This window comes from Notechis scutatus, chromosome Z (genome assembly GCF_049901735.1).
Source record: "Notechis scutatus isolate UNSWTSFEM ecotype Mainland chromosome Z, rNotScu1.2, whole genome shotgun sequence".
NCBI classification, from domain to species: domain Eukaryota; kingdom Metazoa; phylum Chordata; class Lepidosauria; order Squamata; family Elapidae; genus Notechis; species Notechis scutatus.
In genome coordinates this window covers 58,534,308-58,549,214 of record NC_142025.1, presented here as the reverse complement: position 1 = coordinate 58,549,214, position 14,907 = coordinate 58,534,308, and the positions used below count along the sequence as shown (strand labels likewise).

Genomic DNA, 14,907 nt, shown 5'->3' with positions numbered 1-14,907 from the left:
GTAGCTCTCTGCAAGCCTTCTGAGATGCCCTTCCTGATTGCCTGCAAATTAACAGGGACATTCAGATCAGAAGGATCAGTAGGTCTGGCTGCAGGGTCAGTAGAAGTAAAGGAGGTTCCACCCCGTTTACTACACCCACGCTCCTACCAAGGTGCTGGTTCCCCATGAAGATCCTCAGCTTGACCGTAGCCATCCGAAGGAATGGGAGAAGTGCCTCTTCTGGAAACATCAGCGGCCCAAGTTCGGATCCCAGGTTTGGAAGAAGGCCCAGGCTCCTCCAAATCCACTTCACTGATGAGTGATGCTGGAGACGGGGGGTCGTGCAGATGTAGAGCGAAAAGAGGCCTGATGCACCTTGCCTATTTGCTTCTCAATGGCCTGATGGAGCCTGGAAGCATCCCTCTCCTCCGCTCTCAAGGCCTTTTTTATGGGCTGCTTCCCTTTGGTAGAAGCAGCAGGAGCCACCTTTTGAAGTTCTGGTTTCCCTTGGGGCTTCAGCCATCTGGAGCAGCCAGGCCAAATGTGGACTGGGAGTCATGTGTCAGGAGGAGAGTACTCAAAGGGATTTACGAAACCATCTTCAGGGGAAATCTTCTCTATCTCCACACCACCACCACTTTCTTCAGCCCAAAAACATCTCAGTAGAAAGATTTCTCTTCCTACTGGGACTCAAACCCTCCTGGGCTTGTAAGGGCAATATAGAGAGACAAGACCCTGCCAGGAGCCCAAGGGCCCTGGTCTACTTCAGGACAGGGAAACCAATCCCCCACCGGGAAAATTGAAATTTATAGCGCCTACCCTTTGATGTCGTCCACAGCTCCAAAGGCAACTGGTGGTGACCAAAGGCACAGAAGTGGTGGGAAGAAGTCTCCTTGAAATGGATGTCTGAGTCTTCAAAATGGCCACCGGTCATGAGGAGTCTTCAAATTGGCCGCCTTCTTCTTCCCTGGGGAGAGGAATGGATCCTCCCTGGCTTCCGATGCTCTGCCAGGCAGAGAAAGGTAAGAAACTCAAATTCACAAGGCAGCTGCAGGATCCAAGCTGCTGCTGCCACACCGCGGGGTAGAACAATCCTCACAGTGAACAGAGCGTGGTCGCCGCCCATGCTCCTCAAAACAAAATGCCTCCTGGAGAGAAAATCACCTCCTCTTCACCACGGAGTGCCGAAAAACGGCCCTGCAGCTTCCCAGCAATGCCGGAAGCCTCCGCTCTCGCTTTCTGGCCACCTGGCCGATCTCCAATCTGATCTTTGCCCGAAAGGGCTGGAAACGGCTGCTGCAGCCCCTGGGGATCCGGAGCAGTCCTCAGCTGTTTGGCGATCCCACTCATCAGCTGTGCAGTGGAGTGTCAAATTTAAAACCGGGAAGGCAAAAAGGAGGCTTTTTGTAGCAAGAAAGGAACAGAAACAAAAAAAAAAAATTCAAGAAAGGCTGCCTTTGGAAGGAAAGTTCCAAAGGCAGGAGAGGCAATCACACACATCCTATTCTGTTAAGAACTGAACATAAACTTGGGAGGAGTTACCCAGAGTGGGTGGAGCTAGGCTAATAAGCTTTTTGCACAGACTCAGTCCTGAACAGAATAAGGAAGAATGCCACCCATCCTGACCTGTCGCAGCCTTACAAGGGAAAACCACCATGCTAAGCCAAACCATGATTTATAAATTAGAATAGATATTAATTTTATTAATTTCATCTATGAGCTGTGTTTGTATGATAGCTTATAAGCTCATTTATTAGTATTTATTTAATCCAGTTTTCTGAATCCAGCCAACAGAGAGAATTATACACTAATCACATGGGTAGGATTCAGTTTATTTTTTGAACAACATATCTGTGGACTGCAGAAACAGCTAAGCTTCTAAAACTTTCTTATGTCTGCAACAAAGTACCTCCATGTTGTTTTCTGGTCAACTGGACACTGGTCCCAGTCCTAACCTAAATATATTGGGCAACTGAATACACTGTGAGCATTTTCTGTATTAACTAAAGAAAATTTTATATAATCATGATTTACTGAGTCCACACAACATGCTAAGTCAAAACCAAATAATAGTAATCAAAGTATTTTACAAATACATGGAAGGCACATCAAACTCTATAGCTACAATTCTTACCATACTACTTGTACTTGTAGATTTTTTTAAAAAATGGGAAGCAATATAAAAATGTTTTAGATCATGGGTGTTTTTTCTCTTCGCGGAGCTGGGGTGGATATGGCCTGCATGTGACATATCCAGCCCACGGGCTGCCAATTTGACATCCCTGTTTTAGATGAATTAACATGAGAATCCTTCAAATTGTTCTACATAATGATTATTTTCCTCAGCTTCAGTTGGTGACAAAAGTAAAAGACAAGACCTCTCCCAAAACAATACATACATGTAGCAATTTAAAGGTACATTTTAAAATATAGATATACATTTTTAATGTAGAATAGTTTAAGTAGAAATTCAGATCAGGTGTATTCATGCAAATCTTGCAACATGTTGTTTGTTCCTTTATTTTCCCTTATCTAATAACCTATTATACCTCAGATGAAGAAAAGTTGTACTGTAAAACTTTCTGACAATATCCATATTGGAAGGCATATTCAAAGCAAAGAGTATTCACTTTGATTAAGGCTTTGACAAAATTTTGCTTTGGTGTGTTGCTTTTGGTCTGCAAAACTAAGTGGGGCCACTTCCAAGTTACAACACCCAAGTTACATGCAACCCAGCAGATCTTCTGCACAACTGTGCATGCATGGAAGATAATCTTTCAAATGAAGCAGTTCATTTCAATGCCTTGAAGATGTCAAGATGGATATCTTCAAATGTCTGCACTGTGGTACCATTTTAAAATAGGACTGCCATTAAATCTAATTTGAACCACCATGCTAGATAAATGGATTAACAAATAAGCATGTGATAATGAATTAGCTTGTTCTGATGAGCTGACTCACCATGAAATGATGCATTGGAACAGACTGACATAACTTGTCCTCAGGAGATAAATGTTTCAGGCGCACAAGAATACTGGAGACAAATAGAATGATCTAGTGATTCCAATACACCCTTTTCGTTAAATGTCAGAGTAATGCTTTTACCACAGCACTTTAGTCAGGGCAGTATCACTTCTCTGGGTCTGAACATGCACTGAACTAATGATGCATGCTTTTCAGTATCAGTACTAGATATCCTTGACTTAGAATAGTTCATGTAGTGACAGTACAAAGTTCAGTGGCACAGAAAAAGTGACTCATGACTTTTTCAAGCTTACAACCATTGTAGCATCAGATCATGCGATCAAAAATTCGGACGCTAGGCAACTAGTTCATATTTATGACAGTTGCAATGTCCTGGTGTCATGTAATCACCCTTTCTGACCTTCTGACAAAGTCAATAGAGAAGCCTGCTTCACTTAATAACCATGTAACCAATTACTGTAATAACCAATTTAACAGTAACCAATTAATTAATAACTAATTACTGTTATAACCAATTTAACAACTGCAATGATTCACTTAACGAATGTGTCAAGAAAAGATCTAAAATGGGGCAAAATTCACTTAACAAAGTCTCATTTGGTAACATAAATTTTGGGCTCAATTGTGGTCATAAGTTCAGGACTACCTGTATTTAATATCTAGAATCAGAGGTGAATTGCAAAAAAAAAAAAACCAGTGCAGAAAATCAAAAGTTACAGCGGCATTTATCAGTTTGCAAGACTATCCAGTCTGGATTGAAAAGCTCAAATCCACTAAAATTCTAATTAACTAGGTCCATTGTTCCACACTTCCTACATTCAAAAAATGAGATTTCTGGAATGAAAGCATGTGGGGTCTGTTTTCTAGGACAACAGCTGTTATATCCTTCTATTAAAACAAATAAGCTGTAATATAGCCTCTATCCCATCCTAATGTAATAATCATATATTACAAAGCCACAGTTTAACCAGAATTAAGTAAATCAAATTGGCTGGGCTCCCACATATCAGTGGGTGCTCCATCTTAATTCAATTTAATGGATACAATTTAGTTTAATACAAACATGTAAAATATCTCACAAACGTGTGTGAGATTTAGTATCTATGCCATAATACTAAGTCATAATGTGGTATTTTTGGTTGAATTTACTGAGGTATATGTGAGCTTGATAATTGTGTTATAAATCATTAGTTTTGAATAAACTAGGCCATTATGATTTATTAAACAACCAAAGTTAAATAAACCATGGCTTAGTACATGTTAACTAGGCATGATATTCCCCTGGAAAAAAAATCGGGGCCGGCCAAGAGACCCCGCGCCGCGCGCCAAGAAATCACACACACAACACCAACGCTACACACCCTTCCTTTCCAGCCGGTCAGGTGTGGATCAGCTCCGGAGCTGGGCAGCCGCTTCCCTGGTGGCGGGGCTGAGGCTGCTGCCCGGGGAGTGCCCGCTGCTTTCCCTCGCCAGGGCCGGGCGGTGGCGTGTTGTCCTGCACTGCGTAGCCCCTGCCTGGCAACGCGCTTCTCGGCACGAGGCAGCTGGGTTGCCCAAGGAGCCCGGCCGGCCAGGCGAGGGGAAGGCAGCAAGGGCCCTGCTGGGCTGGGGTGGAAAACCCGCTTGGCAAGGGGCCGGGGAAGCCTGCGGGCGGAGGACCAAGCGTGCTGGGAGGCAGAGATTCGGCCGAGGCCGTCAGACGGAGAGACGGCTGGTCTGTGGCTGCCCAGCTCCCTTTTCCTGCCGCTTAGCACCGCCGGGGCTCCACTCAGGTGTCCAGCTGGGGCTGTCAGGAGTTGCTACCGCCGGCGCGGCTCTGCGCTGCTCCAGTCCCGCGTTGCCTCGGGAAGGGAAAGGCAAAACCGGGAGCCGCTGCGCCTGAGTCTCCGGTGCCGCTGCTGCCGTTGCAAAGCACCGCCGCGGCTCTTCCTTTTTGCCTTTCCCTTCCCGAGGCAATGCGGGACTGGAGCCACGCAGAGCAGCGCCAGCGGTAGCAACTCCTGACTCAGGGGGCCTCCGAGGGAGGGGAAGGAGAAGAAGGGGGAAAGGGTGAGGGGGCGATTCCCAAAAAATTGGAATTCCGATTTTAATCGGAAGAATATCATGTCTGGTTAACTAGTCTTTTCCATGCCATAGCAAAAGAACAATACAGAAAGGAATTAAGTAACTAAAATATCTGAAAATGCTTGTCTATAAAAAAATTGGCCTGAAAAATTATCACTTCTTGTCTAGCTATAGGTTATCTTAAGAAAAAAAGGACAATAGATGCAAGGCCCAGAAATGGAGGAATTAGAAGTTCTTAACATTTGGGAGCAATAAATACTATTTGTCTTTCCCAGGGTGTAGTCCTACAAACAATTCCAATTGGCTGTACTCAAAGGGAAATGATGAAAGTTGTAATCCAATACAGGTAGTCCTCAATTTACCACAATTGAGCCCAAAATTTCTGTTGTTAAGGGAGACAATTGTTAAGTGCCCCATTTTGCAACCTTTCTTGTCACAGATGATAAGTGACTCACTGCAGTTGTTAAATTAGATAATAAGGTTGTTAAGTGAATGAATCTAGCTTCCCCATTGACTCTGCTTGTCAGAAGGTCACAAAAAATGATCACCTGACCATGGGATATTGCAACTGTCATAAATATGAACCAGTTGCCAAGCATCTGAATTTTAATCATAGGAATGCTGCAACGGTCATAAATATGAAAAATGATTTTAAGTCACTTTTTTCAATGCCATTGTAACTTTGAACAGTCACTAAATGAATCGTTGTAAGTTGAGGGCTACCTGTACCTCTTAAGGGCTCTGTTAGAATGAGTAACACACAACAGAGGAGAGGCTTCTCATAACTCTGTAAATTCCTTCTATAGAATCGTATGTGGTTTATATAGATCAGGGGTGTCAAACTCAAGGCCTGGGAGCTGGAGCTGGCCTGCAAGGTGCTTAGATCTGGCCTGAGGGCTGCCCTAGAAATTGCAAAGGACCATCCCGTGGTGCCTCTGCCAGCAAAAACAGAGCGTGGGAGGGTCGTGCGTGACAATCCTCCCAGGCTCCAGGGTATCATAAATTATCAGAGAGGCAAAACCTCTCTGACAGCGAAAATTCACTAGGGATGGTCACACTAGTGGAGTTGCTGCTTGTGGCAATGTCATTAATCACGTCACCCAAGGTCTGGACTCAACCTTTCCCGGTTCTGTGCATGTAAGCATCGTAACATTTGATCAAGCTTGTGATGGTTAGGAGACCAATGTCCATGCAGTCCCTGCGGCTCAAGCCCAAAGTCCGTAGCCCAGTGCCAAATGGTTCATAAAGCAGTCCCTGGTTAGAAATGATGACAGGGAGGTGGTAGACCGAGACAGAAGAGGAAACGGTAGCCCAACAGTGAATATCAGCGACGCAGTCAGGCTGTCCATATTGGAGACCTTAATGTCCCAGGTCTCCCACATTCGGTAACTGGACACAATGGAAACATCCATGACCCAAAGCCAGTTCATCGCCTCCACAAGTAAATCTGGTTTAATGAATGAAGTGCTGAATGTGATGATGGGCTTGACACTCGGATGGAGGCCGACAGATTGTGTTTATCACTCTGATAAGCACAGAGCTGAAGACAGAAGCCTGAAGATGATGAATGAGACTTCATCAAAACGTTGCCTAGATACTTCCAATCTTACGCGGGAGAAAACCCGAATAACCAAAGATCCATATATTACATATATATATATATATATATATATATATATATATATATATATATATATATATATATATATACACATATACATATATATATATATACATACATACATACATACACACACACATATATACATACATATACATATACATATACATATACATATACATATACATATATACATATACATATATATATATATATATATATATATATATATATATATATATATATATGATTAATATTTAACTTTTTAAACCTTAGAATATTTGAGCATTTAAGAAATAGAAATAAGATCTGTCTGGGACTATCTATAATAGATAACTCTTATTTAACAATATATATATTAATACGTATACTGTATTCAAAGGAGAAGACAATATAACTTCACTAGGGATAGTTGATGGTGGATTGGAGAGAGCTTCTACAAATAGTTAAAATGGCAACAATAACTACAAATGTAAAATCAGGGAAGAAACCAGTGACATCTTCACCTTTGGGACAGAGATCAAGTGATGCAATGTTACTGGCGGAAAAGACAAGTTCTGCCCAAAGTTTGCAGGCAGTACAGTCAACACTTGCTATGATGCAGGAAATGATGGTTAAAAACCCATGAACTGATAGCGAGGAATCACGAAGACATGAAATTAGAAATGAGAACTGAAATAGGAGTAGTAAAGAACGAGACACAAAATTTGGATAGTAAAATCGGAAAGATGCAGGAGACAATGACAAAAAATGAACAAAAATTAAACACAGGAGAGGCAAGAACTGCGGTGGTGGAAAAGAGATTAGAGGAATCGGAACAAAATTGGAAAGTCTTATATTGTGAACTTCGGGATTCCGTGGTGCATATAGAATTAGAAAAAGCATCATTTTATTTGAGATTCCAGAACGTTGTTGAAGATAAAAAGGAAGATCTATGTGAAATCATGGCGAATTTGATAGCAACAGCCCTACAGAAAGACAAACAGGAAATTGAGAATGACATCAATGAGGTCTACAGAGTACATACCCATTACACCCGAAGACACAGACTACCCCGAGAAATCCACATCAGATTCGCGAGAAAGACGATATGAGACATGTTATACGGCAAAAACAGAGATGAGCCACTGATATATAAAGATCATGAAGTGGTAACGCTGAAGCAAATACCTAGGAGAGTTAGGGAGCAAAGAAGGGGCTACCAGTTTTTGTCATCTCAGTTAATTAAGAATGGTTCAGATATCTCATCCCAGAAGGGCTCCTAGTAGCATGGCAGGATAAAAAATATATAATCGATACAGTAGAGAAAGCGCATCAATTTCGCAAACAATATCTGGGACCTGAGGAAGAGCATGAAAGTGGAGAAGATTCAAATACAAGAAGTCAGGAAGAACAACTCTCTGAAGAGAAAGAACTTGCACAACAGTCAGAATCTCAGAAACTTAGAGAAGTAGAAGAGGACAACAAACCAAGTACAAGAGAACCCAGAACAAGGAAAGAAACAAAAAATGTTCTACACAGACAGTAACACAAACAGAGAAATCGCCCTATTTTCAGTTAATATCAATGGTTTAAACTCAACATTAAAAAGAAAACAGTCATTTGAAAAACTTAAAAAACAAAAAGCAGACATAATTTGTATACAAGTACACATCATAGATAAACAGGCAGACCTCCTAAAGGATACCAATTTGGGAAAAATGTATTGGGCTCTTTCAAATCAAAGAAAAAGGGGTATTATAGTATATATAAAAGATTGGCTGCAACACAAACAAGTATATAAGGATGATGAAGGGAGAATGTTATTTATAGAAATAATATTAAACTAAAAAAAGATTTTGTTAGTTACAGAATATGCCCCGAATGTAAATCAAAAAGAATTCTGTAATAAACTCCATCACAAAATAGTAGAAACTGAATATACAAGTATTGTAGGAGATTTAAATGCTGTTTCAGACAAGGACAAAGACTATAAAAGCTAAAATAAAAATAAAAAAAATAAAAGGAGACTATTCCCATCTTCTTTTAATAACATGGTGAGGGAATTAAATTTGAAGAATGTGTGGAGAGAACTATATCCATCTAAAAAGCCATATACTTTCTTTTCCAATCCCCATCACTCTTGGTCTAGAATAGATCAGATATGGATGGACCCAGGCTTAATGGAAAACATCGAAAATATAGAGATCTTGCCACATATTACTATGCTGCGATAGCAACCTGGCTCAAAGACTGGGTTAATTTGATAAATAAAAGGATCTTAACATTAGAGGTCTTTGATCTCCAACTTGGATGGCACGCATTTATGTGCGATGGAAAGAGTAAACACCACTTGTACTTCAAAGGCACTATATAAGGAGTGTGTTATTAACTATTTGGGAAAAGATAAAAAAGTACATTAATGTAAGGTCCCACTGTGGTTATCTACAATGGAGGCAGTTACACATCCAAACGTTTTAGATTTTGATAATATCGCAAGATATAAAGCTCTATTACATGAAACCAGAGTTAAAAGATAGGAATCAAATATAAATTCAAAGAAAAGAGATAGCATGGTGGCCCTATGCACAGATACAAATGCATTACAAAAAAGATAAAGAACAATTTGGTTTTAATATGACCTACCAAGAATTATATAAGATTTGGCATGGAGAGGAAAGGAAATTGATTAGTAAAATATATAAATATCTATTGGATTATAAATTAAAAGAAGAAACAGTCAAGGAGTATATGATAATTTGGGCAAAAAGATGTGGACCACAGTATTGAATTAGACAAGTGGAAACATATTTGGGAAATAAATTACAAACTATGTCAGCCTCGTACAAAGAGAATCTCTATAAAATGGTGTATCATTGGCACTTGCCACCCACGAGACTGGCTAAGATGTTCCCGAACCTCTCCCCGAACTGTTGGAAGTGTAACTGCATCCAGGGAACATACTTTCAAATGTGGTGGACATGTCCATATGCTCAGAAGTTTTGGAAAAATGTCAAAGATTGGATTCTAAATATAACTAAACAAGATGTAAAACTTGAACCCGAAACCTTTTTGCTGGGTATGATAGACTCAAAAATAGAAAAAAAATATCAATATTTAATCTTGCACATTATAACGGCAGCCAGAATAACCTACGCTCAAAATTGGAAACTGTCTATTGTCCCTTCAGAGGAGATGGTCGTTAAAAAAATTCACGAGTGTGCAGAGATGGACAGCCTAACCCAATTACTAAAAAACAACAAAGATAGTGAATACTACAGAGTTTGGAACTGTTGGTATGAATGGTTAAAGAAAAAGCAACATTTGACAACTGAATAAGTTATGAAACTATGAAGGATGTGCGTTTAATCATAAAGTATTCTGTGAAATTAAAACATTAAAAGAACGAGGAAGGTATTGTAACAAGGTAGATCACATCAATGTTATGGGGTAAAAGAAAAAAAGAAAAGTGTAACCAATGCTCAATACCTGCTGCAAAATGTATATATGTATATATATTTGTTTATATGTTGTTTGTTTCTTTTTAAATGTTTTAAATATGAAACTTAAATAAACTTTATTTAAAAAATAAAAAATAAAAAGCATAAAGATTTAGTGAGCTGCAGCCTAGTGTTATCAGACTTTTTCTACATCTTTTCCCCATAGTGGGATTATCATATGTGTACAATAAACCTAGGTTGCATCAGATCATCAGAACAATGCATTCAGAAATTGCCTAAAAGATATAATTTGGAAAATGAACAGATCTGGGACTCCAACCTATACAAGAATATCTGAAAGAATTATACATGAAGCAAAATAGGAAAAGTTTTTTTTTAGGAAAGCCAAGAGCCACCATCACTTCAGATTCAAGAGATAAAATTTCAGGGAAGGAGGTATAAATAGATTTTATACCAGTATCTAGGTTCAGATGATACCTCTTTCCTTCAATTTTGTCATTATTATCTTCGTAAGAATTTGGTTTTCTGAGTCCTATTAGCTATTGAAAGCAGCCAATGTGTCTTAGCGTGACATGAGAACGCAACCAGTGAATCATGTTCTCAAAGTAGCAAAAAAGGCAACAATAGAAAAGGCATCAATAGAAAAACTTCCTAGATATATTTCAAAAACGAAAAAGTTCTGACCAACAGCGCGAGCTTCAGCACACCTTTAAAATGTCGATAAAGAAAAGCGTCGAAAGTTCCAAACCCTTCTTCAAACACAAAGAGTGCGCAGGTAATTTGTTCTCCACTTACCCGTCGAAGGCCGCCATCCAGGCTACCAGAATGCACCCCAATTCCCTTCAACTCAGGAAACCCCAGAGATCGTGCGGAGGAGGAAAGAAAAAGAAGCACCCGATCCCCGCTTACCTGTCCGTAGTAGGGCCAACACTGCAACAAACACAAGCCTGGCCAGCGGCAGCGCGACACACCGCGACGCAGCCATCTTCATGTGTTTGTTCCGCGGTGGCAGCGAAGTTGCCCTAAATTCAGTAGCTGCGGCCCTCACAGGCTAAATTGCTTACGTGTGGATCACGCAGCTGCAAGAACTCCTAGCAACTTCGACGAACTCCTCTTCTTCCCCCGTGTGAAGTCAGACAGAAGGCACCGCCACCTCCTCCCCCTCCCTCATCCCGATCCCCAGGTAAAGCTCCTCCTCTTCCTCAATGGGGAAGTCCAAGGCGCCAGCTCGTCCTCGTCAAGTGATGAGGAAATCGCGCCTCTTTCCTCGATACCAATCCCCGCCTTAAGACCTGTATTAGGTATCCTTTCACGGGGTGGAATTCTGTCTAGCACAGAAAATGATTAGATTAGAGGAGTGCTTCGGCTGTTCTCACAGGTATCAACTTTTAAGATGAACAAGGTTGCCTTCTTTAAAAGTGGTGTAGAAGACTTAAGAAAACAGCCCACACTGGTACACAGCTGCCTGGATATTAATGAATCTTTTGTTGATGAGTGGGGATATTTAAAAGGGTGGACTTCGTAAGTAAATCCCTGAGTTCATGGGATGGTTCCATGGCGGCAACTAACATTCCCGTTTGTTGATTTTAAAAACTGCTGTGGGCTGTGATTCATACCCTGCACACTTACTTAGGAAGTTTTGCTGAAATAGGAATTGTTTTCAAGTAAGTTTTTTGCAAAGATAATTTTTTGGAAAGAAAATTTATCTGTTGCTACAGTGAGAACAAGGAGGCCTAGGCTTCCTAAAGACTGTATTTTATCATCACGGAATCTTTGGGGGAATTGCAATCTAGCAGCAGTGGAAGAGGAAACTTTGGGTGTAGTAGTTATTTGGGTGAACTTTTTATTTGCTTCAGAAAAATTCTAATAATTTGTACAGTGTACAATGCAATAGAAAGTTCCAATATGCAAGCCTTCCTTAGCATTTTCTATTTTGATATCTTACTGGTGCCCACAATTCATTTGATTATTCAGTGCAGAGCAGGCTAAACTAAAGATGAACCAAATGCATTTTTTCTGGCATGTTGTGTGAATACAGAAAATGGGTTTATTTAGTAGTGTTTAATTAAGTATTCATGCTGCTAATTTCATTCCAACTCTGTAACTTACACAAGTAAGTATATTTTGTGAACCCAACCACTGAAATACAAACTCTTGGCCACATATGTTGTAAAACTAGGAGGTATATACCAGCGGTTGCCAACCAGTGGGCCGTGGTCCACGAGAAAATTTTGGTGGTCAGCAGAGAAATGTCACGCCCAGAGCACCCCCCCAAAACAATCCAAACTGCGCAGGAACACAAGGCTGTGCTGCCCACATGGCCCCATCCACTCACTCCTTACCTGGCAAACTTGCCTGCTAAATTGCTATTTTTCCTTTTTCCGACCATCAGCTGTTCTGCTGTGCTGGGAGTTTTAGATTAGCTAGAAAGCAGGAAACTGTTGGTTTTGGGTAAAAGTTGATCTTTTTTAACAAAAAAATCAATATTTATATAAATATTTATAATATTTACATACGAGCCATGCCCAGCCCACCCAACCACCAAGCCATACTCACAAATTAGGTCATGCCCACACAACCGGTTGTTAAGAAATTTGAATCCCACCCCTGCCTCTGTGTGCTTTTGTGTGTGTGTGTGTGTGAGAGAGAGAGAGAGAGGGAGGGAGGGAGGGAGGGAGAGAGAGGGGTTAGATTTATCTCTCTCTCTCTCCCACCAACGTCAGCAAGCCACCGTCAGTCAAAATTCATATTAGTGGTCCCTGGGATTTAAAATTATGAGTTTGGTGGTCCCTGAGATCCAAAAGGTTGGCGACCCCTGGTATATACTGTCCAAACACCAAAGACTGGAATGAGTTGGCTGGTGTTCAGCTAATATAGTTATGGCCTGAGAAAGGTGTCTTTGCTTATTTTATAGCTGCCTTCTGAATATTTGAAGATGTATGTACAGGCAAGAAGCGATTGCTGAGGCCCTGTCTTAACTTATGCAAAGATTTTGTATTCTATTTTTATAGAACGTGTGATGCTGCCATCAGAGATGAAGAACTAACATTTTGTCCTTTAGTTTATAGAATACAATATAATTCTTTATTGGCCAAGTGTGATTAGACACACAAGGAATTTGTTTCTGGTGCGTAAGCTCTCAATGTTATAGCTATCACTATAACAATAGTGATAAGCAACAAAGTTATAGTCATAAGTTAAGGAGATAGTTAATAGGGAAGATGAGAATAATGATGGTAATACTGCCTTTTTAGGTAGTTTGACAGTGTTGTGGGAATTGACAGTGTTGTTTAGCAGAGTGATGGTATGGGGGGGGGGAACTGTCCTTGTGTCTAGTTGTTCTGGTGTTCAATGCCCTATAGCAGTAGTGGTAAACATTTTCGGCACCCAAGTGCTGAAACGGGAGTGCGTGCATGCGTGCACATCGGAAACCGGAAGAGCAGCTCTCCAGTGCGCTGTACGAGAGCACCAAAAACCAGAAACTCAGTTTCCCAGCTCATGCATGCATGCCGGCCACTTGGTCTTTTAGTTTCTAACATGCATGCACATGTGAAGTCCAGCTGGCCGATGCACACATGCACGTTGGGGAGCTGCTCTTCTGATGCTCCCGTGCATGCGAAGACCAGCTGGCTGGCATGCATGACACACCAGAACCCAGAAGAATAACGGGCAATGGCTGGTGTGCCCAGAGAGATGACTCTGCATGCCACTTCCAGCACATGTGCCATAGGTTCGTCATCATACCCTTATAGTGTCGTTATGAGGGTAGAAGTTGAAGCAGTTTATGTCCAGGATGTGAAGGGTCTGTAAATATTTTCAAAGCCCTCTTTCTGGCTCGTGCAGTATACAGGTCTTCAATGGAAGGCAGATTGATATCAATTGTTTTTTCTGCAGTTCTAATAATTGAAGTCTGTGTCTGTCTTGTTTGATTGCTGTGCCAAACCACACAATTATATAGGTACAAATGACAGACTTAATAATTCCTTTATAGAACTGTATCAACAGCTCCTTGGGCAGTCTGAGCTTTCTGAGTGAGCGCAGGAAGAACATTCTTGTGTTTTTTTCATGATGTATTTGATGTTAGGTATCCATTTTAAGTCTTGAGATATAGTAGAATCTGTGTTGTCTAGTATTGTGTTCTTTACTGTGTTGCCTAGTATTGTGAGTGGCGGTAATGTAGGAGGGCTTCTCCTAAAATCTATTATTTATATATTTTAAGTCTTATTTATATCGCTTATTTCTATAATAAAACTTACAATAATGACTGTTGCAACTTTTCACATATTTTATAAAACACATTTTATATTGAAAAATAAAATGTAACTACTGATAACTCTTAGTTAGGTTCAGCCTAATATTTGTATTATTTAGCCTAACTTTTGCATTATTCAACCTAACCTAGATTTGTAGCTATAGGGAAATTGTGGGCAGAGGGTTAAAGAAAAATTAGTGATCATCTAGGTTTTATTTTTAAAAGTTCCTCTAGCAAGCATTGTGTCTGACCAAATCTTAATATATTCCCTGAAAAATATGGGTTGTGAATTGATTAAATCCTACTCTTTTATAACCAGTCTAAAATTCACTTTTGCCAAAATGATACTTTTTATAATATGGTAATTCCATTTCATTGAGCAACTGAAATATGTGCTAGGGAAATCAGAGAATGAATATAGCCCTCTGACTCTTCATACAGCCTGTTTTAAAACAAAAGTCCTAATAATTCATCTATGGTTGTAGTGTTTTTGCATTGAGTCTGTTGCAGAGTGTACTTTTGGCTGGAAAAGGAGGAGGGCCTCATACTTTCTATCCTCAAACTTC

General features: G+C 40.4%; 1 protein-coding gene across 3 annotated transcripts in view; it reads right to left on the bottom strand.

The window, feature by feature from the left end:
• The window catches only part of CDCP1 (CUB domain containing protein 1), a 65,405-nt gene extending 54,109 nt beyond the window's left edge, over positions 1–11,296 (bottom strand). For 2 of the 3 annotated variants that reach the window (XM_026678480.2, XM_026678481.2), the window contains exon 1: positions 10,999–11,296. In XM_026678480.2, coding sequence (XP_026534265.1) covers positions 10,999–11,080 — 82 coding nt within the window. In that variant the 5' untranslated portion in view covers positions 11,081–11,296. The remainder of the gene's footprint in view (positions 1–10,998) is intronic. The other variant, XM_087945575.1, reaches the window with a different exon arrangement.
• Between the last annotated feature and the right edge of the window lie 3,611 nt (positions 11,297–14,907).